This window comes from Arvicanthis niloticus, chromosome 5 (genome assembly GCF_011762505.2).
Source record: "Arvicanthis niloticus isolate mArvNil1 chromosome 5, mArvNil1.pat.X, whole genome shotgun sequence".
Lineage (NCBI taxonomy): Eukaryota > Metazoa > Chordata > Mammalia > Rodentia > Muridae > Arvicanthis > Arvicanthis niloticus.
In genome coordinates, this window is record NC_047662.1 from 25,936,574 (window position 1) to 25,961,031 (window position 24,458).

The 24,458-nt window shown below is 48.5% G+C and overlaps 1 protein-coding gene across 4 annotated transcripts; it reads left to right on the forward strand.

Annotated features, from left to right (window-relative positions):
• The first annotated feature begins 1,249 nt into the window (after positions 1-1,249).
• Zscan20 (zinc finger and SCAN domain containing 20) lies at positions 1,250-23,101 on the forward strand. Of its 4 annotated transcripts, XM_076934172.1 has the most exons (9): positions 1,265-1,387; positions 6,685-7,190; positions 14,141-14,312; positions 14,759-14,835; positions 15,070-15,154; positions 16,316-17,005; positions 17,530-17,631; positions 18,035-18,463; positions 19,653-21,048. In XM_076934172.1, exons 2-9 carry the CDS (start codon positions 6,792-6,794, stop codon positions 20,894-20,896), a joined length of 3,198 nt encoding a protein of 1,065 aa, XP_076790287.1. In that variant the 5' UTR covers positions 1,265-1,387; positions 6,685-6,791; the 3' UTR covers positions 20,897-21,048. The 4 variants fall into 4 exon arrangements, with proteins under 4 accessions (XP_034359986.1, XP_076790287.1, XP_076790288.1 ...); XM_034504095.2 differs by lacking the exon at positions 17,530-17,631 and having other exon boundaries at positions 1,250-1,387; positions 19,653-23,101; XM_076934173.1 differs by lacking the exon at positions 17,530-17,631 and having other exon boundaries at positions 18,038-18,463.
• The last annotated feature ends 1,357 nt before the right edge of the window (positions 23,102-24,458 follow it).

The following is a 24,458-nucleotide window of genomic DNA, read 5'->3' on the forward strand; positions in this document are numbered from 1 at the left end:
TTGATAAGGTGCTTGCTACATGATCAGTAAAGGTCTCAGCTCAGGTCCTCAGCATCCATAAAAAGCTAGGAGTGTCAGTGCCATAGGTAACACCTGTACTGTCGAGTAGGATGGGAAGGCAGAGACAGGCAGATTCCCAGAGCTCGTGGGTTAGCTAACGTAGCTGGATTCTTCAGTTCAGTGAGAGACCCTCACTCTAATCAACAGGGTAGAGACTGCTCCATAAAGGGCATTCACATTGACCTCAGGCCTCCACACGCATGCACAGTGCGTCTATCCATGCAAACATATGTGTACAAAAGAGGCTTCTGCACTTGCTGGAGGTTTTGCAGCCGGGGAGTGTCAAGGCATGCACTCCGCATTAAAAGGTAAGTGGCTTGACTCCATGCTTTACCTAAATATTACCTTTAGTCTCTAAAGTCCTCTGAGATGTAGGTTTTGTTCTGTCACTTAAATTTTACAGCTGAAAAAAAAAATAAAGACAATCTTGATGCAGATTTTTGTTGTTGTGTTTTGTTCAAGGACGTATCAGAGTTTGGATCTATGGCTGACTACAAAACTCACATTCCCAACTTCCTGTTAAATTGCCCACACCTCAAGAGTATTTACAGCGGTTATCTTAGGGTTACTATTGCTCTGACAAAACGCAGTGAACAAAGCAACTCGGGGAAGAAAAGGTTTATTTGGCTTACACTTCCACATTGTAGTCCATCACTGAAGGAAGTCAGGACAGGAACTCAAACAAAGCAGGAACCTGGAGGCAGGAGCCGATGCAGGGGCCATGGCGGGACACGGTTTCCTGGCTTCCTCAGCCTGCTTTTTTATAGAACTCAGGACCAACAGCCCAGGGGTGGCCCCACCCACAATTGCCTGAGCCTTCCCCTATCAATCACTCTTCCAAACCACTCAACTAAGTTGTGAATTGGAAATTGTAGTTACAATTGACAAACTCCTGCCCAACAGATGGCCACTGTAGTCACCCTCTTTCCTTTTTTATTACTTTTCCCTACTCTCTTCAACTCAACCCAGGGTTCCAGGCTTCTTCAGTAGATGCCCGACCCCACTTTCTAATCTAGACTCCACCCACTAGGCAGTACCGTCACCGCAGAACCAATGAAGAGAGTCAGAATGGTACAGAGATACACCCTCAGGCGTTGACCCTGCAAGATTATTTGTTCCGGTACTAGAGCTCCTGAGACGATGAGGCACTCATTGGCTGACGTCATCTGAGAGGGAGTTGCCCACCGGTGCTCGCGCGATGTCTTTTGGGAGTTGTGGTCTCAGAGACCGGGTTCCCGGGCTGGCGGCGCCAGGACTCTGCGTCCCAGCATCCCCTGCAAGAGCCCGGGAGCACTTCCGCCCTGTTGTGAAGTGGGTGTCTCTGTGGGTGAGTCTGGGTGACGGATGGGGTGCAGCTGAGACTCAGGCGCTGGGCTGGAGGCTTTGGAGGTGGTGGTACCCGCGGGGGTTGGGGAGGGGAGCTGGGAAGGTGAGAGGGGAAAGCATCGTGGCGTGTGTGTGTGTGTGTGTGTGTGTGTGTGTGTGTGTCGGGGCGGGGGTGGGGGCGGTCAGAGGATGCAGCGTCTGGAGATGGGCAGGGTCACCGAGGGGTCGGGATGAAGAGTGAGTTGGAGAGGCGGGCAGTGAGGCGGGTCATATAAAGGTCTGTGGGTGAGGTGGTAGGGATGCGTTTTGGCTGTGTGGGGAAGTCACCTTAGAGTCTAGAAAAGCACAGTCAAGGGGAGAGGGGATTCAAGAGCCAGGCAAAGAAGTGAAGAGGCCCTGAGCTGGAAGTCTGACCTTAAAATAGTGCTTCATTCTCCACACCCGAGTTCATGTCCTCTGTGCCGGGACTGGCTATTGTGTTCTATCCCAAAACTCTACTTCTTTCCTCATAACCGACGGAAGTGAAAGGCATCTTTATCTACTGACCCGCCAACCCTCTACTGACCCAACCAACCTTCTACTGACCCGCCCACTCTCTAGTGACCGCCCCAACGACCTATTTGTTTTACCAGCTGATTCAGGCTGAACCTTCATTCTCCCCCACTCACGCCGTTTGCCTTACGCTGTCCCCAGCTTGCCATTTGTTTAGTTATCTCTTAAAATTACCTCTGTCTTCCGAGAGCCTCTGCAGAAGTGTCTACATTTTTATTTCTCCAGCTCGGACAAACATTGCAGACAGTGCGATCTGTTGAAAGCCTCAACTCTTGATTGTACCTTCCGTTCGTTCTCCAGCTTGGAATCCATCCCAGGCATGCATGCAGCACGTGTTGAATGAAATCTGATCTAATAGATTCTTCACGAGTCCCTTTGCAGCCCACATTTCCCATACTGCACACTCCGAGGCTGCCAAAGTGTTCCCCATTCTCTGGGCGGGCCATTTTGGTTCTCCGGTATTACATAGCCTGTCTCTCTGCTGTACTCATCCCCTGTTCTCTCTGCAGAGAACCCACTCAAGAACCAGTTCAACAGTTGCCTTAAGCCAATGGTCACCTCCAACTTCCCAGCTTCCCAAATCATACTATATTTATGACATTGGATTAATATAATTATCTGTGACTATTTGTGTGTGTGTGTGTGTGTGTGTGTGTGTGTGTGTGTTCCACTCGTTAGCTTCATCAGGACAGGGAGTGTCTGGATCATCTCCATTTTCCCTTGTCCAGCCCAGAACAGTAAACACCTAATGTAGAACAAGCAAATGAGCAAATGTTTGGCGAATGTGGACTAAAGACTCTCAGGGTGAGCGTTGTTAGACTTCATTAGAAGATGCCTACGGACTTCCAGGGCTATGAGCTTCAGTCTTCTTCCTGACATCAATGTCTGCTCGGAGCTGAGGCTGTTGGGGGCTTAAGGACAGCGCTGACCAACACATAGGGATGTATGCAGCGGTTTCCTTTTCCTGAGGCTTTGCTGCCGTTGCTAATTGCTGACAACACATATTCATAGGGAACTCATTTCTCAGCAGCCTACTCTAGGTGGTTACCCCCACGATGGAGGATGGTCTGTTAAGCGAGTCCTGGCTTCCGTTGCTAGTTCAAGTCCTTAGATGGGAGTCTCACTTCTTACAGCCATAGATTGTACAGTTAGTAGGACTGACAACCTTTGGGAGCTTCTAGTTCCTTACTGTTTCGAGGTCCCTAGCCAATCTAGTCCTTTCTCTGGACCCGGGAGCATCTTCTCTCCCCCTCTTGTTGTTACAGGAGCGGGTAGAGGGTGGAACTTAGTTTCACATTTACATCCACTGTCCCAGTTGTCAAGGCCCTGCTCAGCTTCCCCATGGTTAAGTGGAACCAACTAATTTTTTTTTAAAAAAAAAATTAAATGTGAGAATTTCATACAATGAATTCTGGTGGCCCTGATTTTGATTTGGGGACTCTGTACCCCTTCTAAGTCTTTCAGGGTACTGGAAGAGAAGCCTTTGTGATTTATTTATCAAAGACTTCTGGAAAGATACCCTGCTTCTGTTCAGTGCAAAGATAGGCTCATGAAACTAAAAGCAGGTGGGGAGTAGCGGAGACGTAGGGAGTAGCACCACATGAGGAGACATAGTGGGAGCCCACGTGGGGTGAAGTCTGCCATCATGCCTTATTTAATCCTCATGTGTCTGAAGCAACTCTGGCTGTTGTCAGCATCTGAACTCCAGAGGGTCTAGTTTCTCTTGGAAAAGACGGAAGAACTGGGGACATCCTGGGCCCCATCCCCTCAGGGCTTCACGGTGGGTCACAGTCCCTGCCCATTGCAGTGTTCACGTTTTCCCTTTCAGGCTCGTTTCAGGCTCGCTGCCTGCTTATTCTGCTCTTGTTTCACAAGTTAGCCCGGGGTAAGAGCTGGGGAGGGTTGGAGGCTGTCTGACCTGCACGGTATGGTGCTCAGCTAAGAGGCAGAAGTGGATGTCTTTGTCTCCCATAGCATAACTAGCAGGTAGGAGGATGTGACAGGATTACAGCAAATGGTGGGAGACTGACCTGAGCCTCGTCCTAACTCAGACACTTGGTGGGTCTCTCTCTTTGAGAAGCTCTGTTTCTCTGTGTACGTCACAGCTGAGGAGTCCTTTGGGAAGGACTCACTGAGCACTCTGTTTTTGCATAAGCTCACTAACACAGCCAGGTTTTCTAGTGTGACCATGAGACAGAAGAATTGACTTCTGTCTGATGATGTGGTGGGAAGGACAGCCTGTTTCTGTTCAGTGACAAGAAAGGCTCATGAAACTAAACACAGTAGAGACATGGGGATCAGCACCCCATGCTCACCGTAGAACAGTCATGGGTGGAATCAACTCCAGGACTTAGAGAGTGTGCTTTCTCTGTCTGGTCTTCCTGGGTCATGGGTGTTCCATGTCATAGACGTTCACCTTAGCACGAAGGACCCTCCACTTCCTTGTCTGGAAGATTCTGTGCAGATATAGATGGAGAACGCTTAGCACTATACTTAGTGTCATTAAACAGCACCTCTCGGAGGCCTGGATCTATCTCTGGTGGCCTCGAGGCTGGAGATGCCCTTGCCCAGCTCCTGGCTGACGGTGTTGATCTCCCTTCCCCGGCAGTAGTCTGTAGTCCATATGGGATGACTGATAGATGACTCTGAAAGCTGTTTCTGCCATCTGTTTGAAATGAACATTTGGCGTTTTTAGGATCTCTCCCCCAAAAGATGTCCTCGGCTCTGGCTTGGTGACCAGTGGCTGTTCATTGCCTGACTGACGGGTGTCCCCTTACGCAGGAGCGTAGGGGCCTTTGATTGCCAACACACTGTCTGTTCCTACACTGTAACTTTGTGAAGGCTGAAGGGACTCTCTGTCCCAGCTATTGTTGGATCTGTAGCTCCCTGTATAATGCAGGGCACGTGATGGTTACTCTGTGAATGCCTGACAGGTTAGTCCTTGTGTATGACAGTGACAGATTATGTGTTTAGATTAGTGTGTCGGGAAAATGTATTTTTTTAAAGTTATGTTAATTCTTTAAATCACAGCCATTCTAGACTTTTGATAGAACAGATTCATATATTTAATACGAGGCAACGGAATTTTTTAATGGTTCTGCTGTTTGTTGCATTTGGCTAGGTACTATAGCAGCCTGTTGGAGTGGCATTGTCCACTTTAGGGACAGGTGACTGCAAAGCATGGGTGAGCATTTATCTCAGAGTCATGTATCAGCTGCTTTGGGGGGGGGGGACAGGGATGGTGGTGGGGCGTGACAGAGCACACCAAGGAACTCTTCCTGGAGGAAGTGACATATAGTTTGGTAGCAGAGGGATGAGCCAGAAGTAGCCCAGTGGCCATGTGTTCTCTAAGCATCTTCCTAAGTACCCGGAAATCTTTTTGGCCAGTCTCTATTTTTTTGTTACCCTTGTCTTATCTCCACACACTCCCGTTGGATGGCCCAGAATACCAGATGCCGCCATCCATCACCTCTGGTTCTGCCGAGCCATTCCTACGTAGATGGAGCCAACGGCCTCCTTCTGTTGGGTGTGTCTTATGCCATTAGACTTGCAACGACGAGCTTGTTTCCTAAGAGAACTCAGTGTGGGTGTCCTCAGGGAGGCTGTACCCTCCTTGGGTACCAACGTGCACGTGTCTCTACAGAGTGTAATAGAAGACAGTGTCCTGGAAAGATGGGAGTCAGGGAGAGAGGAACCCTTTTGGCGTGGGCAGGTAACCAGTTGTCCTTTGTCTAGTGTGATCCCATCCTCATGAGCTCACAACTTCACCGTCTGCTGTGTTTCCTTCATGTGCCAAGCACTGTGCTAGAGCCTTCAGAAGCTGTGGTCTGGTCACTATGGTAGTTACACTAGGGTGATGACGGTTGCAAGGGAGAGCATACTATGCCATGGAAGCTGGTGACCGAGGACGAGTCCTGAATCAGGGAACAGGAAGGCCTTGGGACACATGCAGTTTCAGGAGAGACCTGGGTAGGTGAGAAAGGGCTAGCGATGGCTCCGTGGAACTTGCTCACAAAAGATGGGGAACTCAGGATTTTATTATTTATTATTTATTTGCTTTATTTATTCATTTTTGTTTTTTTTTTTTGAGTTGGAGTTTTGGTGTTTTGTTATTATAGCTCAAGCTGGTCTTAAACTTAGAATCTTCCTGCCTTGGCCACCTGGTTGCTGGGGATGGTAATTTGGTTTTGACCCATTGAATATGAGGTATCTAGAGGGTAGTCAAGTGGAAACATTGGAGCCATGAGGTAGGCAGGCAGCTTTGGCTGGAATTTTGAGAAATTTCACTTTAGAGATGGTGAATAAACGTCAGGTGCGATGACTGGAGAGTGGGGGTGACCTTGCCAGATGACCATCCACAAATGAGGATCAAAGCTCAAGTCTCGGGAGGCAGGTCTCATGGAAAAGGTGACCCTCTTGGGGTCCGGCTTTGGGGAAGGTTAGCTTGGAACATGGTGTAGAAGGGAGGAAGGCCACACTAGAGTCAAAGCCCAGAGGTCCAAGGTTCTTGGATTAAACATTTAGGTGTATCCCAAGAGATGTAACATGGTGCTGTCTTCTTGTAAAGTGAGCTGGGTGCTGGCTTTAGTGCCTGATCATGGTCTCACTTTCTGCCCTTTGCAAAGCATTGTCTCTGAGACTTCCTGCGCCTTCACAGGTCATAGAAGGTATGTATGAGAGAAGTGAAGGAAGCGGTGCTCCTGGGTCCTTTCCCTCACCGTGTCCTTTGTCTTTCTGCCTTCACAGTCTTGGGGAGCAATCCCTCCCCAGGAGTCCATTGAAGAACACATTGCCAATGCAGGAAGCCACCACCGGATGAGGACAGCCCTGCTGAAGTGAAGCATCCAGGCCAGATGATGGCTGTGACCTCGCCTCCACCAGAGCCCGAAGACCTCCTGATTGTGAAGCTGGAGGAGGACTCGTGGGGATCAGACTCCAGACCCGAAAAGGAGAGCCATGGCCCTGTCCCTGGCCCCGAGGTTTCCCGCCGGTGTTTCCGGCAGTTTCAGTACCGGGATGCGGCTGGACCCCACGAGGCCTTCAGCCGGCTCTGGTCTCTCTGCTGCCGCTGGCTGAGACCTGAGCTTCGCCTCAAAGAACAGATCCTGGAACTGTTGGTGCTGGAGCAGTTCCTGTCCATCTTACCCAGGGAGGTGCAGACCTGGGTGCAGGCACGACACCCTGAGAGTGGAGAGGAGGCGGTGGCCCTGGTGGAGGATTGGCACCGAGAAGCTTGGGCTGCTGGACAGCAGGTGAGACTAATAGATCTCCAAGAAGCTGGTTAGGTAAGGAATTGAGTTAATAATTGCTCCCAAATCACAATAATAGTGATCACTGAGAAACTACCACTTACTGAGCCCTGCTGTGTAGCAGGTAGTATTTCTACTGCTTGATTTGTATTATTTCATTTAATTCTGCCACAGATTAATGAGGTGGGTCGGTACTGTTAGCCTAATTTTACTAGTGAGGAAACGGAAGCAGAGAAAAGACAGATAATTTGTTCAAAATCACCAGCTACTGGATTGTAGAGGCAAGATTTGTACTTGGAAAAGCCTGACTGAAGGGTGTGCACCTAACCACCATTGAAGCTGCCTCCCAGTACCCATTCAGTGTGCATAATCTGTGTAATGCTGGATGTTTAACACAGTTATCACACGCACCTGGATCTCTTTGGATGCTTATAGCAGCCCATAGGCAGAAACAGTTTTACTGTCTCCATTTTGTGGATTAAAGTTCTAAGAATCAGATGGTTCATGGAGGTCACTCGGAGAGAGAACCAGAGCCTAAACCCCCTGATCTTTGGGTTTCAAGGCCATGCATGCCCTTTCCACTACAGAACTGATGCCTTATCTGCAAACCTGCAGTTTAAAATGTCTCTGAGGGTGAGGCTTTATAGAGCATTCTCTGGCATCCCATGAGCTAGCATCCACTGTGCTTCAGGCCCTCTTCTGAGTCTTTCATATGGGAATGTAACCCAGTCAGCCACTGGTGGCTGTTTTTCAAATGATCTAACAGCAAGGTAAGTAGCTCCTCTGAATTTGAGATGAAAAGGGGAGGGGCATTGTGGATTCCACATCCACCCAGAGACTCTGAGAGTCTACGATATAATATGTCATACTGGGGAAAAGACAGCTATCTCAGTCACTGTTCTATTGCTGTGAGAAGATACCATGACCAAGGCAACTTGTAAAAGGAAGCTACAATTTCAGAGGGCTAGTCCATGACCATCATGGGGGCAAGCAAGGTGGTGTGTGGGCATGGTGCTGGAGCAGCAGCTAAGAGCTTACTTGCATCCTGATCAGCAAGTTGGAGGCAGAGAGAGAATAAAACTATTGCAGGGTATTTGATCACATTGTGAACCCCAAGTCTGTGAACTGGAAAAACCTGTTTCTAATTGTGGTATGGCTCAGCCTTTGAACATAGAGCTTTCTGTTTACCATAGAGAAGTACTTGTGGTGTGGCTCAGCCCTAGCACACACCTTTAATCCAAGAGCTACATAAAGTCAACCCTAGATCAAGAGGCAGAGCAAGCAACCAGCCCACAGGGAGTGAACATAAACAGAAAGGAGTGTCTTTTGAATTGAAGGGTATTTAAAACAGTGTGGAGGAGAGCTTCTTCCTTCTGGGAGGCCAATGGTGTAGGAAGGTCAGCTGGGTGCTTTCTCTACCTCTCTGAGCTAGTGGCTGTTCACCACAGTATCTGGCTCCTGAGGCTTCATTTGGCGAAATCAAACAGCTGGGATTTTTGTTTTATACACAAGACTGGGCCTGCTGCGAGCTTTTGAGACCTTAAAGCCCATCCCCCATGATATACCTTCTCCAACAAGGCCACACCTCCTACTCCTTCCCAAACAGTTCCATCAACTGGGAACCTGGCATGCAAACATGTGAGCCTTTGGAGCTGTTCTCATTTGTAACCACGACAGCACTGTCAGCATACAGTGCTGGTCAAACTGGATAGCATGCATGTAGAAGAATGAGCTAGATCCCTGTCTTCACTCTACACAAAACTCAAGTCCACATGCATCAAGGACCTCAATGTAAGACCTGATAACTTGAGTCTGACAGAGGAGAAAGTGGGGGAGGGGGAATATGCTTCAACTCACAGGCTTAGGAAAGTTCTTTCTAAGTTGGACTGCTGCAACACAGGCATTAAGATTAACATTTGACAGACAGGACCTCATTAAACCAAAACGCTTCTGTACAGCAAGGACATCATCATCTGAGTGAAGAAACAACCTATAGAATGGGGAAAAAAACTTTGCCAGTTACACATCTGATAGAGGATTAGTATCTAGAAAAGCAAGTAATAGCAGGAATCTTTCCTATAGTAAAATTCTTCTCGGCCTTGCCTAGAGAAGCAATTCCATCATTAACTTTGACAGTCCGTGGCAGAACCATCTCAGAAGATCACTTGCTAGTTTTTAGCGTCTCCTTGATGCCTCCTGGCAAAGTGCAAATTAGAACTGTTTTGAGATTTCATCTTACCCCAGTCAGGATAGTTAGAAATAAAATAACACCACCACCACCACCAATAACAGCAGCTGACAACCTCTAGTGCTGTGGCTATGGGGAAGGGGACACTTACTGACTCCTAGTGGAAGTGTGACTGGTACAGCCACTGTGGGAATCAGTGCAGAGGTTTCCCACAAAGCTAGCGATAGATTTGCATTGTGATCCAGCTATGCCACCCCTCAGCATATTCCCGAAGGACTGTATTCTACTACAGAGATACTTTCTCATCCACATTCATTCTGCTTTATGCACAATAACCAGATAATGGGAACTGTCCAGATGTCCTTCTGCTGACGATAATGGATAATAAAAATGTGCATAGATATAGTGGAATGTTACTTAACTAATAGGAAAATGAATTATGGAATCCACAGATAATGGTGGGGGCTGTAGTTAACCACTTCAAATGAGTGATGTAACCCAGACCCAGAAAGACAAATGCTGCATGTTCCCTCTTATGTGTGGATGTTAGCTTTGACAATTTAGATGTGTGTTCATTTTATTTTATTTTTTGGTGGGGTGGGGTGGGGTCTGAGATAAGGTCTCTCCGTGTAGACCTGGCTGTCCTGGAACTCACTCTGTAGACCAGGCTTGCTTGGAACTCAGAGATCCATCTGCCTCTGCATCTCAAATGCTGGGATTAAAGGCATATACCACCATTGACTGGCTTAGATGCATATTTAAATTGAAGTGCCCACAGAAATGAGGAGAGTAGTAAGAGGCCATGGGGTATTAGTTACTTTCTGGTATTATGACAAAGTACCATGACCAAAAACAATCTGAGGAGGTTCAAGCTCATAGTTCATCATCAAAGGAAGTCAGGGCAGGAACTCAAGCAGGAGCTGAAGCAAAGACCATGGAAGAATGCTGCTTCCCTGCTCCCCCACTCTGGCTTGCTCAGAGAGGTCAACCCACCTAGTAATGGCACTGCCCAGAGTGGGCTAGACCCTTCCACATTGATTAGCATAGGGAAAATGCCCTCTCCCAGTTGAAACTCCCTCAGATAGTTCTGGGATGTGTCAAGTTGACAGGTGAAGATGACCAGGGGAAGGGAGACTCTCGTGGGGAAGGGTAGAATACAGGTGTCATGAAGAGGGACAGAGAATAGTGGAGAAGAAAGGGTTAAAGGGATGAGGGAGGGCAAGGTGAAGCAGGTAGTGTGGGGAGGGATGATAACAAGACCTTTGCAAATGCCATATGGAAAATCACATACACACACTCGCACACACACACACACACACACACACACACACACACACACACAGAGGAATGGAGTTACCGTACAAAAGAAACAATGCTTTCCCCAGGTACCAGGCTATTAAATAAAAAGCCTAGTTCCAGATATGGGTTACCTCTTTTCAAGTTTTTGGTCAGTGGGACCCCAAAGACCACTCCACAAACATTGCAGGCTACAGCCATTGCCCCTGGTTGCCCTCCAGAACTTAATGGTAAGACCCCGTTGCTGAAGACACCTCATACTTGAAATTGTAGCACAAAGAGAAATTGAGCTGGTACCAGCCTGGAAGTTTCATCCCCACTGGCTAGCTTTCCTGGTGGTAGAAAGTTTGATGAGTGGCCTGGCAAAGTCTCCCCGCTAGTGCCATGTTGGTGGCAATGTTATGGGGATAAGGTGGCCTGATTGCATTTAAGGCCTGCTCCACAAGATGGAACTCGTGCTTGATACTGACAGTTTGTTACCAAGCAGAGTAAGAGACTGGAGTGTTCAGCTCTACCTGGGACAGCTCTACCATATCGTCTCCCCCAAGGCTCAGGGGGCACCTCAGAATGGGGGACAGAAAGTTTGTAAGGGATACAGGGAGTAGCTGCCTGCAGTGAAAGATTCTTTGCTGGACATGGTCAGGTTGCTACACTCAGGAGCTCCGTGCTGGGAGCTGAACCTGCTCTTCTGGAAGAGCAGCGCATGCTCCAGCTGCTGAGCCGTCTGTCCAGTCCTGGGTTCTTTCTGGTAACCCACCTTCAAGCTCTGTAATCCTTACTGCATCCCGAGGGCTATTTTATTTTATTTTATTTTTTAAAAAGTTGTAGTTTCATGTAATTTAAAGTACTTTTAGATTTCTCTTGAAATTTCTTCCTTGACTCAAATATTTACTTGTATATTGCTTGAGCCCCAAGTATGTTGGAATTTTCCAGCTACCTTTCTGTTTCTGAGACACTTCCGTGTGATCTGAGAGCACACATGTCACGATCCTGTCCTTTTACATTCACCTGGTATGTTTTGTGGCCTGGCCATGTGGTTGCCATGGCAACAAACTGTCCATGAGGGCAGATCTTGTACTCCCTTGTTAGAAGTTCTACCTTGCAGAATTCAGGGATCCCTCTGCTGTTCTACCCCGCTAATGAGTCTACGCCACTCATCGGTCTCTTCTCTTCAACCGTCATTGGTTTTGTCTGTTCCAAGAGCACTGCTGGCCTTACGGGCTGTGCTCCTGCTCCTCTGCTTCTGTCAGTTTTGGACTGTGTTATTAGCAGCACGGAGGATCAAGGTGTGTGTAAGCCTTACCTGGACTGACGATTATTATGCCTTTGTATCATAACTGACCCCTGTATCCTATCATAAAGCCATTCTTCAGCCCTGGCAACTTCTCTTGCTCTGAAGTCTGCTGTTCTGAAATTAATATAGCTTCTCTTACTCCACCCTCCTTCACGTGCCTGTATGTGATGTGCATGCGTGTATATGCATGCATGTTTGCATGTATGTGAGGATGTGCTTGTGTGTGTGTGTGTGTGTACTTGGAGGCTTGAGGTTGATGCCAGAAATCATCTTTAATCACTCTTATACCTTATTCATTGAGGTGGAGTCTCAGTCAGACCCAGAGATCATGGATATGGCTAGTCTTACTAGCCAGCTTGCTCTTGCGATCCCCAGGCTTTGCCTACTAAAGTTGGCATTACAGACAGGCCACCATGATTCCCCTGTATTTACCTGGGCTCTGGGGATCTGGAGTTTGACCTAAACTGCTTGTGTCAAGAACTTAACCACTGAGGCATCATCTCCCAGCCCACTTTCTTTTGGTTAGGGTTAAATTGTTACCTCTTACTCCCTTCTTGGACTTGTATCTGTAAGGTGTCCTTGTATTTAAAGTGGATTTCTTAGTTACAGCAAATATTGGGGTCTTATTTGATACAATCTTGGCCTTTTAGTTGGTTTGTTTATTTATCTTTGAGATAGGGTCTTATAGTGTAATCCAGCCTGGCCTCAAACTTGCAGTCCTCCTGCCTCAGCTTCCCAACTGCTGGGATTGCAGACAGGAGTCACCATGCTAGCTAGTTAGTGTGTTTAGACCATTGGCACCTGGGTTACTATTTTTAAGTTTTGTAGTTTGATAATCCCAGCTTTCTGCTATCTGACACTGGTTCATGCTCTTCAAAAATGTTGCATGCCTTTTAGTATGCCTTGGAAGTTTTGGTTAAAAGGTGGCATATGATGTCTTGGGTGGAAGGAGCTATGTAAGTAAGTCTTATAATGTAGTCGCAGCGTGTGTCTAGTGGGCTCTATAGCTCTGTGATTAGCCTGTGCTCTGGACTCTGAATTTCATCAGTATGTCTCAGGCATCCTCTTTTGGGTGGGGAAGGCTGCTAGAAAGGGCTTCAGGTGGGTGCTTCGGTCACCTGTGCAGAACAGTAGGGAGATGCAGCAGGTAGCTCCTCTATGAAAAGTAGGCTATTCTCGGCAGTGTTTCACTGGCGTGTTTCACAGTGGTTCCTGTCCCTACCCCTGTCCTGCCCTGCAGATGCATGAGGCGACGTTTCCTTGCTTTTCCCTCACTGCAAGGAAGGGTGGAGCTCTTGGGATTAATACCCAGTAAAGCTTACCTGCCCTGTCACTGGGTCTCCTGGAGCTTGACTCTCAGGTTGCCTGCCCTGTGCCTCCAGCGTAGAGCTTTTGTGCTCGCACTGGCCCCTCCAGAGGTCTCTTCTCCGGTGAATTCACCCTCTTTTACTTCTCCAGCTTTGAGGGCAGGTATAGATGGTATGGCCTCGCTTCTCTTCTGGATGTAAGAGCTTTGAGTTTTGTTCAGTTTGGGTTTGTTCAGCTTACTTCTTGCCGAGGCAGAGCGATGACTTCTGAACTTCTTACTGGATTAGAAACTCAAGACCCTCCTCATGGTTGTCACATGCATCTTCATTGTCAGTTGAATCTGCCTTTCTTCCGTGTTGGCAGTTCTGGTCCAAGGATTAAAGTCTTCGCTGTGGTCTGGCAATGGCTGGAGGGGCTGGGTAGAGAGAGAGTGAGTCTTCACATCTGTTCATGCAGTCTCTCCATTGACTGTAACTACTTAAGAGGCAAGTGGGCTTATAAATATGCTTGTAAACTATTTTTAATGTCACAAAATTTTATGTAATTTGCTTCTGTGAATCAAGACCATTTTCAATAGTGATCACCTGCTTGAAATACTTGTGTAAGCTCCCAGAATTCAACAAGACAGAACTCATTTGGTAATATACACAGACCTCATTTGGTAGCATAGACAAACCTCATTTGGTAGTATAAATGCTGATTTGTTTTCTGAAGTCAGTCTGATAACTTTCTTATTGTGTTAAAACCCTCTTTGGATCTTAAGACTCTGTTATCCCCGTGGATCACGTTCATACTCAAAGTAACAATCCTGTCCCATTGAAGGGACCATACCACCCTGATAGTTGTAAATTTTAACTTTGTGTGTAGGGACTGGAGCTATGCTCTGAAGACTCCAGGTCCTTTGAAGCAGTTCAGGAGTTCCAGAGGTTTCAGCTGCAGCCAGTGGCCCACTGCTCTGAGGGACAGCCTCAGAAACAGTGGGTGGAGAATACACGTCCTGGCCTTTCCAAGATGCCACCTGAGTCCTTGAAAGAGAATGGTAAGTACCAAGGATATGGGGACCTAAGAGAATGAGGCCTTTCCTCCCGCAGGATGGGCTTGGGAGGTGGGGAGAAAGGACATGCAGAGTGCAAGGTACACGGTGGGTTAAATGTCTGATGAATGTTGTTACTGAGCACAAGGTTAAGACGCTTTGTGAAACAGGATGCTTGTAGCACGCCCCACTAGCTGGAGTCACACAGAAGATGCTGGCGTGGCAGTGGGCTGGGTGCTGCTCACAGGATGGGGACTGGTACCTCACACATGGAACATCACTGAAAACAGCTTAGGAGTCCCATCCTCTAGAGGAAGTGAAATGGCAAGTGCGTGCCGGGCGTGGGGCACCCTCGATATGATCCCACTGTGACCTTTGGGAAGCTGGGCCTCAGAAGGAAGTGGCTTTAGAGAACTGAAGCTTTTATCTCATGGGGCTCTTCTCTTCTTCAGCTGTCCTCACTCCCCAGGCCCCAGCTGTTCCAAAGATGGCGAGCATTGGAGATTGGGAGGTGGCAGCCAAGTCCCAGGTAAACTACTGTCGTCATCCTCTTGCTGTGCCCCACCCCCAACTCATGGCCTCCCCAGCAAAGGGGCATAGAGCATAGGGTGTTAGCCCTTGCCCCACTGGGCCTGCTGCTAATCCATTGACTGTGATGCTGGCCCCACACATGGCTGTAGTGATCTCTCTTAGGCCTGCTCAGGTTTCCAGGCTGTTTTTAAAGTGTCATTGATATTTAAGGTCCTCTTTGTGTGTGTCACAGGAAACCCTGAGCCCCAGTAGACAAGCCAAGGAGGAGCCCTGCCAGGACCCTGCAGGAGATGATTGTGGGAATGGTGCATGCCTGGGTAAGGAAAGCGTGCTCTGCTCCAGGGCCCAGCTGGCCTATTTCTGGTACACTCAGTTCTAAGAGCGGGGTTGCCACTTCCCTAGCACCAGAGCTCTGCCCTCTCTGGCCTTTCAGGGGAGGAAGAAGACTAGCTCCTTGTAGCCATTTTTGTAGAGAGCCTGCAGGCTGGGATGGGGCTGTATGCTGTTTCCTAGAGCTGCCCCTGCCGGGGCTCATCACCTGGGTGCAGTCACCTTGGTCCAGAACTGGACCAGACTCTCTGTCTCAAAAGTGCAGCACCCACTGAGAACTCCTCTTGGGGTCAGGCTTCTGCAAACTGAGGTCATGAGAAAAGCGAGTAGCAAGGGCTTCCAAATGCTCAAAGCTCATGTGATCGGTACACCTTTCTCTGAAGGCCACCCATACGGAAAGCCAACACTAAAGGGCCCTTCCCCAGAGGGAGGGAGTGACACACAAATGGGGTGAAATAGGAAAGGTTGTGAAAGGCTTAACTCCGGATAGGCTTAGACTAGACATCTGAGGTCTGCTTACTGGACAGTGGGACCCTAGTAGTGCTTGCTTAAATGAACCGATCAAGAAATGCTGAATTAGGGTGTCCTGAAAAGGCTTTACATCCAAATTCTTTATCTAGATCGCCTCAAACATTTATTGTAACGGAAGGCTTTCTGCATCGTTAGGACCAGGTGCTGCTGGGAAGGTCTTCCTGTAGACCAGCTACAGTGTTAGGAGCCCAGTTCCTAACTGGATCCTAGGAGGATGAGGTGTTCCAGGCATGCTACCTGTTAGCTCAGCAGTGCTCTAGGGCTCTATGTTCGATCCATTCTCTCTCTCTCTCACCCTCTCTCTCCCCTTCCCTCCACCAGTGAGTTGAGTCTAATGGGGTTGTTTGAGGTCCAGTGTTTGTCACCTGTGATTCCATGCTAGCCACCCTGTTCTATGATGTATTTCATAACAGCACGGCAGACGAAGAGCTAGTGCCTCCCTTTCATTTTCGGTGCGGTTCCTGTGTCTTCTAAGCACTTCTCTCAAGGGAGATCATCATGGGGGTTTCTCATTGGCTTCTTGGAGGAGAAGGGTGTGAGTTTCGGGAACAGTTTAGAGAAACACAGTCCGACAGGGTCATTTCTGCTCAGTCATTTCTGTCCTTCCTTTTGTGTAGGAGTTCCAGCTTCAAAGCCAGGTGTCACCACCCAGCATGAGCAAGGACCAGAGATTTGGAATCTGAGCCCTATAAATTCTGGGAATGGGAGCACTGCAGAGGATAGCCTGGACAGTGAGCAAGACAAGCCAGCTCAGGCAGCAGCCCGGGCAGACCCAAGGGTCTGGGAAGAGCCATGCCAGTGGGGTGCGGAGGACATGAAGGTGTCAGGTGTTCACTGGGGCTATGAGGAAACCAAGACTTTCCTGGCAATCTTAAGTGAGTCTCCTTTCTCTGAAAAGCTTCGGACTTGTCACCAGAACCGGCAGGTATACCGGGCTATCGCAGAGCAGCTGAGGGCACGGGGCTTCTTGCGGACTCTGGAGCAGTGTCGCTACAGGGTCAAAAACCTTCTACGGAATTACCGGAAAGCCAAGAACAGCCATCCACCAGGGACCTGCCCCTTCTATGAGGAGCTGGAGGCTCTGGTGAGGGCTAGGACAGCCATCAGAAGAACCACAAGTGGGCCAGGAGAGGCGGTGGCACTCCCCAGGCTGGGTGACAGTGACACTGAGATAGATGACCAAGATGAAGGGAGCTGGGATCCCGAGGAGGCCACAGAAGACTTCAGTGGTTCTGGCCTGGCTGCTGAGGAGTCTGTTCAGGGGCCCAGGATTGCAGGGGGTCCAGCTCTGCTCCAGAGCCGTATTGGTAAGAACATGGCCTTTAACTGGGTGAATATCAGCCAGGCTGCTGCCCAAGGTTAGAACTCAGTCTATGAGTCAGATCACTGACCCTAGAGTAAGGTGCTAAGTACCTAGGCCCTCCTCAGACTCACTCTTCTTTGTACCATGTCTCTTAGTTATAGGAGCAAATAACTCTGAAGGCTTGCTAGACCTGGAGAGATTCCAGTTGCTTCCAAACAGTGTCACTGAGGACGCTCCCAGGTGGCACCTGAGTAATCTTGTCATTTCCATAGGTGTGTTTCTCTTAATTAAAGGGCCTGTGAGAATGGCCCTTTAATTCACAGATAGCAAGTCTGTGGTAAGAAAGTGAGTGAAATACTGGAGTGTAGAAAAGAAACCAACAGTGTAGCCTTGAGAGTCACCGTGTGGCAAACACCTAATCTTGCAAAGGGAGAGTCACTGACAGCCATCTGTAGCTTTGGAAGCCACATAGGCAGGATCAGAGCCTGTGTTCCTGCCTTGTGTTCATGCAGCCCCTCCCCCATGCAGCCTCCTCAGGTTACGTCACTTATCTGAATGGAGACCATACTGCACACTGTTCCTTCTTTGACCAGCGAGGAAAGCGTGTCCTCAGCTATAGTCTGCCACCTGGTTAGTCAAGGTCCATTTATGTCTCTGATTCTTGGGGATTCTCAGATTCCATATATTGTTGAAAGGACTCACGAAGGAGCTGGGGGATCAGGGAGAATGTCATGGATGAAAGTCACTTGTCAGCTGAAGCTGAGGGGTGGGCTGCTCGATGCAGTTGCTAAAGCATGGCCACTATGCCTCTCCTTCAGCAAGGAAATGGCGAGAGAGGTCTCTTGAAATGGTGAGAAAGGGTATTTTGGCCTATTTCCCTAGCGTGTCCCTGAGAAGCAAGTTCGTGTTCCCAGGTCCTTTGCCAGTTCCTGAGATCTGTGTTCTAGATATATAAACGTGCAGGGGACCCCAGTCCTGATGACCTAGATAAAGCTCCAAAGTCTCACACGTCTGACCTCTTCACTTCTGACAGCAGGCGTGCACTGGGGCTTCGAAGAGACCAAGGTCTTCCTGGCAATCCTCAGTGAGTCCCCCTTCGCCGAAAAGCTTCGCACCTGTCACCAAAACAGCCAGGTATACCGGGCCATCGCGGAGCGGCTGCGTGAGCTGGGTTTCCTGCGGACCCTGGAGCAGTGTCGATACCGATTCAAAAACCTTCTTCGAAGCTACAGGAAAGCCAAGAGCAGCTGTCCACCAGGAACCTGCCCATTCTATGAGGAGATGGACTCACTGATGAGGGCTCGAACTGTGATCAGAGCCGTGGAGACCGTAGGAGAAGACACAGGTCTTCCTGGATCTGGGCAGAGTGGTACTGAGGCAGATGACCAAGAGGCCTGGGGTAAGATGGAAGATGAGGATGCCATTAGACTTCTGACTCCAGACCCCCAGACTCCAGATGCAGGTGAGCCTGGAGTCATTGGGTGTTGGCAGAATCTGCAGCCCTGTACAAAGATGGGAGCGGAAAGGACCAGGATGGGCACAGGACACACCAAGACCAATTTCGCAGCACAAAGGAGATTTATTTGCCCCAGAGGGACAGAGGGCAGGGAGTAAGAAACAAAGACAGAAGATAGAGGATGAACAAGAGGATAAAGAAACAAGGAGGGGTGGCATGGGGGCGGCGTGGGGGGGGGTGGGTATTTTCCCAGCAGGAACAAAGGACTGCTTCTGGATAGAGAGGAGACAGGTGTGGCTCATAGACAAATGGCTTATAAAGGGGAAACCCCTGTTAGGATTAGGCATTTAATTGGGCTTGTTAATTAGATGAGCCAAAGGGAGCTTTTGATTGCTGGACTTCAATACTTTGAACCAATCCTGGATCCTAGTGGCCAGCCTCAGGAGGAGGAAGCGGCCGAATAATGGGGACTAGACCTTGGAGGCTGGCTTTAGGAATGTAACCTAACAGTTTACCAAGGCAGAGAGAAGGGCAAGGCTTCCAATCCATGTTTGCCAGGCTTGTCTACTAGAGCCCCTCAGGAACCAGGTATTTCATCTTGGTTTCTGAGCCAAAAGAATGAATGAGATCAAACAGGAAAAGCCTGTGCATTGCGTAGATGCTGTCACATGCCATCATAGTTAGTACCAGCCTGCACTCTGGGTGGCCAGTCTAGCTTTTACTGGGACATAGCCGGGTAACTATGGGACTGATTGATGACACGGGGTCTGTTTAATGTGCTGGGGGACGAGAAGAGCTGTTTAGTATTGAATACACACTTCAGAGAAATGGCTGGGGAAGAGCCAGGCTGCATGGTCACTAGGGTAGGGTTACTGTATTCTAGACTGATGGGTCGGGGGTTGGGGGAGGGGAGAGCCAGGCTTCATGGTGGCTGGGCTGCAGGGTAGGGGGTGGGAGGTGGGAGCGTTAGTACCATATTCCAGATTGTGTCCAGACTGTCAGTGTTTCAGGGTTAGAAACACATGCTTACACAAAAACTTGATAGCTTTCATGCTAGTCACATTTATAAGCTGTGTGCTATAACATACAAATCTGTGTTAGCCAAATCGACAAAATTACGTGATACACTAAATTAGGTACACTAACGCTAACCAATGAATGAACAAAGGCCTTCTATTCCTGTCTGTTCTTTCAGGTTTTGAGTTGAAGCATGAAGTTGAAGACCAGATTTCAGAGCAAGATGTTTTGGGGGATTTGCCTAGGGCCTTATCAAGATATACCACCAAAGCTGTCTGCCAGCCTCACGACTGGGGGGAGGACCATGAGAATGGAAATGAAGAGGAGTGGAGGAGCACTCTCCCGTGGGAAGAGTGCTCCTCTGAGGAGGACTTAGAAAAACTCATTGACCACCAAGGCCTGTACCTCACAGAGAAACCCTACATACGTGACGCACGTGTGAAAAGCTTCAGTCAGGAAGTGCATTGCTTTTCTCCTCACCGGAGCCATGCAGGTGAGAAGCCCTACAAGTATCCTGCCTCTGGGAAGAGTTTTAGTGACTGTGCCCACCTCAGTACCCACCAGAGACTCCATACTGGAGAGAAGCCATACAGATGCCTGGAGTGTGGGAGTTGCTTCAGTGACCCCTCTCACCTCATCACCCATCAGAGAGCCCACAGAGGGGAAAAGCCCTATAAATGTGGGATGTGTTGGAAAAGCTTCAGCCAGAGCTCAAACCTCCTGAAACATCAGCAGACCCACTCGGGAGGAACGCCTGACCAGCGGAATGAGCCTGGGGAGCACTTTGGCCAAAGTCCATCATTTAATGCTTACTGGAGAAATTCTACACAGGAGAGACCTAAACAACCTCAGAATCTCAGCATGGGTGCGGACTCTCCTGGAGCCTATCACCCAAACTCAGGGGAGAAGCTGTACCCGTGCCCCGAATGTGGAAGGTGTTTCGCTAAGAGCTCCGCCCTCATCAGCCACCAAAGAATCCACACGGGCGAGAAGCCATACGAGTGTGCCACGTGTGGGAAAAGTTTCAGTAAGAGCTCCAGCCTGGCCAACCACCAACGAACGCACACCGGTGAGAAGCCACACAAGTGTGCGGACTGTGGGAAGTGCTTCAGCGAGCGTTCCAAGCTCATCACCCACCAGAGGGTCCACACGGGAGAGAAGCCCTACAAATGCCCCGAGTGTGGGAAGTTCTTCCGAGACCGGTCCAACCTCATCACCCACCAGAGAATTCACACGGGAGAGAAGCCGTATAAGTGCAGGGAGTGTGGGAAGCGCTTCAACCAAAGTTCCAGTCTTATCATTCACCAGAGGATTCACACCGGCGAGAAGCCCTACAAGTGCACAGAGTGTGGCAAAGACTTCAACAACAGCTCCCACTTCAGTGCCCACCGCAGGACCCACTCGGGAGGGAAAGCGTTGTAGGCCACACCTCCTCCCGACAGAAGAACAATAATGTGTATCCATGCCTCCCATGTTAACTAAAACACGCTAGAAAGAAACCTTTCGATGTTTAAGCTTGGCGTTTGCTTAGAGAAGCCATCTACTTTACTGGTAAAATCCGGGTAACTTGGAGGTTAGCTACAACTACTAAGGATTGAAGTCTGAAGGACTTCTCAAGTGTAATTTGGTTTGCACACCCCCAACACACACACAGAATCCTTAGGCTGTCCTTATATCTGCTGTCACTTGAGAGCTTAGTCAGTGAGGCAGATGGGCAATGTGGGGTTACAGTTGAGTCCGTGGCCCAACATATTGGTTCTAGTTTCTTTCTGTGCCTTCACTACCCTTCCCATGGAAAACAGTTTTTGTTCTTGGTAGTTTGCAGTTGGGGCAAATCCCCATAGGGAAACCTTGAAACCTGACAGTGAGAGGAGGTATAAGCCGAGAACCAGTGCCTGGGGTACCCCACCTCGAGGTCAGCAGTAAGTGTGGCCACAGCGAGATCATCACAGAATCATTAGTAATATCAGAAATAGCTGTTCACTGAGCATTTGCTCTTTGGCGGCCCATGTGCCAAGCGCCTTCTGTATCATCTCATTTAATCCTCAGAGTAGTCCCAGAGTCAAAAACGGAGGATTGGCCAAGTCAGGTGACCTGCATAAATCATACCTCTGAAAATGGAGGCAGAATTCATCATGACTCATGTGTCATCCCCAGAGCCCAAGGGCTGTGTGCTCTCCCAAGTCCTCTTACATGAGGGCAGGTCGCTAGCACTAGGATCTCAAAGTATGATCATTAATGAACTCTTCCTTTCACACGTACAGAAGTTGAGAGTTCCTGCAGATGAGAGGATTTGGGATGTTCAGTATTGGTGAGGCACTCTTCCTGAGGCTGGGTTGTTACCAGAGCGATGTGTGAGAGTCACCATCTTTAGAGTAATATGGCTGAGAGGTAGGTAGACAGACTGGCGTGTCTTACAGTGAGATAGTGCTTTGGCTGAGAAGTGGGTTGAAGAGTCCTTCCTCAGATCAGTTCTGCTTGTTGGTCACATGGCTGAGCACTGGTGACCAGGTCTTACCAAACAGGTCTTCCCTGCCTGTCCTGCCTGCCTCTTGGCCTCTCTGGCTTATTTTCTTCATTTCCAATCCCAATGCCTGAGGTGGAAGGAGTTGACACATCGTCCTCTACTGAGAGGGCTTTGAAAGGGTTCCATATTCTAGGTTCATGGCACCATTTTGGCTTGAGCCCTCTTGTCCCAAGCTGCCCAGTTTGTCTCTTAGACCAGCCACTCACACGACAGGCCATGGCAGGGAGGTCCACACAGGCCATGGCAGGGAGGTCCACACAGGCCATGGCAGGGAGGCCCACACAGGCCACAGCAGGGAGGTCCATACACAGCGCTTTTCTTGCTTGTAGCACTTGGATCTCCATAGCTTTTCCTTAGGGTTTAAAAATGTTGACTAAGGACTCTGGCTTTCATAGACTTTTTAAAAGGAAGGTGACTTTCTTAACATCTACGTGTGACCTTAGAATGCCACTCGTATCCCACTTCAGGGCTGTGGGAAGTATTGATGGGATAATAGTTGTGAAGAACTCTGTGAAGTCTGGAACGTTCTATTTGCATGTGAGAAAGTAGGTGGAAAGTCTTGCTGTCCCTTCTAAAGGAGGTCGCTCCCTAGCCACCTTCTTGTACCAGAACCCTTCCCAGGAACCAGTCTACTGGAGGCTAATTTCTGTCAACTCTCTTCAGCTTACCTTTCCTGGCTCATCTTATCTCTGAGGATCAGGGTCATGGGGTAAGCCCTGGCTAGAGATCAGCAAATGTCAGTTACTGCAATAAGAAGATGCATAGAATACCCTGGATCTGAAAGGAAGGGTCCTGAAGGAGAGAAGAACATTCTAGAGAAAGTTACCGAGGTATAAAAGACCTGGGTTCCAGGTGGAGGTAGAGGCCCTCAGGTTGTAGCCTAGGGTAAGGGACTGGGATGGTGGAATGGTGGCATCAGTGATTGCACAGATGCTGGGACAAGGTCATTCCAGGCACAGCAACACCTTAGGCTCTTTCCTTTCACAAGTTGGAAGTTTAGCTGGGTGGGCCTTTAATGGTGCTAATCTCTTATCAGTTCCAGCCTCTTTCAGCACATGCCTTAGCTCTAATTAAACTGCCTAGTGCTTTTTATTCTCTCCAAACCGTATATTTTGTATTTTTTTCCTGTCTCACTTGTTTTTCATTAGAGTTATTGGTACTAACTATGTCACAGGCACAATGTTACACTATTTTGAAATACTACTTTAAAAAAAAAATCAGTTCAGTACTTTTAAATTTAGCCGTGGGCAAGTTCTTAGAGCACAGGCAGAAGGCAGCCAGATAATTTGTCAAAATATCACATGAACGGTCTCATATCCCAGTTCTTAATAGAGACTTTGTTTCCTTCTGAATTCCTCTTGAGCTGGGCCCCACAGTCTGCATTTCCCTGGTACTACTATTGTCCTGGGGCTTACTATCAAGGCCCATTAAGCTCTGCATATAGCATTCTACCCAAACACAAAGCAGAGAGAACTGGGATTGAGTGAGACTGTAAACAATCAAAGCCCACCCCCCAGTGACATAACCTTTCTCAGCAAGGCTCTGCCTCCTGAAGGTTCCGTTAGCTCCCAAACAGCACCACCATCCAGGGTTAAGGATTCAAATACCTGAGCCTATGGGAACATTTTTCATTCAAACTGAAGACCTCCAAACTCGGGAGACCCTTACTCAAGTCTCAGGAAGTCATGGCCACCCACAAACTCGCAAGACACTGTACCTGGATGCAATCAACAGAGGTTTATTAGGGAGAGAGTTGGCTAGCCGAGTTCAATTCAGTTCACTAGCGCAGGAGTTGAATTGACAAAGCCAGTCAGTCTGAGAAGGGTTTTTTAAAGGGGAAAGCCACAAACCAGGGGAGTGGGAAGGGGGTTGAAGGGTTGTCAAGGATACATAACATAAAAATAGTGGAACATTTCAGAGGAACTCACCCTAAATGATTTAGAGTCATGTGAAAATCACTCTGCACACTCATTCTTCTCAAGAATGTAGTTTTACCATGTCACTGTGCCCTACCCTGTCATTTACCAACTATTTCAGATTAACTATTTCTCACTTGCTCCGGCCACAGCCCCACCTAGATGACTTGCATCTTTTTTTGTGGTCAGGAATGTGTCTTCCTGCTTTGGGCTTTTCCCACCCACAGGTGGGTTTTCTTCCCTGGGGCTTGAGGAATGTTAATACTCTTCCTGGAATATATCCCAGGGCAGTAAAGGCCTGAAATCTTACATTCAGTTCTGCCTTCTGGATCCTGCATTCTTTTGCTCAGGTCTAAGATAAAGAAAAAGCCTGTATATATTTCATAAAATGGTCTTTATAATTTTTCACTCTACAAAACCACCACCTTCATGTGTGCATGGAGCTTAGATGGTGGACTCAGAGTGATGTGTTCAGGTGTGCAGTGTCAACATCTAACAACTGTTTGGAGCTTAAATGTGTTGCTGTCTGGTTGTATGGTAA

Coding starts and splice junctions, on each gene's coding strand:
- Zscan20 (XM_076934172.1), top strand. CDS start 6,792: ATGATGGCTGTGACCTCGCCTCCACCAGAGCCCGAAGACCTCCTGATT. Junction 7,191..14,140: donor CTTGGGCTGCTGGACAGCAG/GTGAGACTAATA, acceptor CTTTGTGTGTAG/GGACTGGAGCTATGCTCTGA. Junction 17,632..18,034: donor CAGCTATAGTCTGCCACCTG/GTTAGTCAAGGT, acceptor CACTTCTGACAG/CAGGCGTGCACTGGGGCTTC.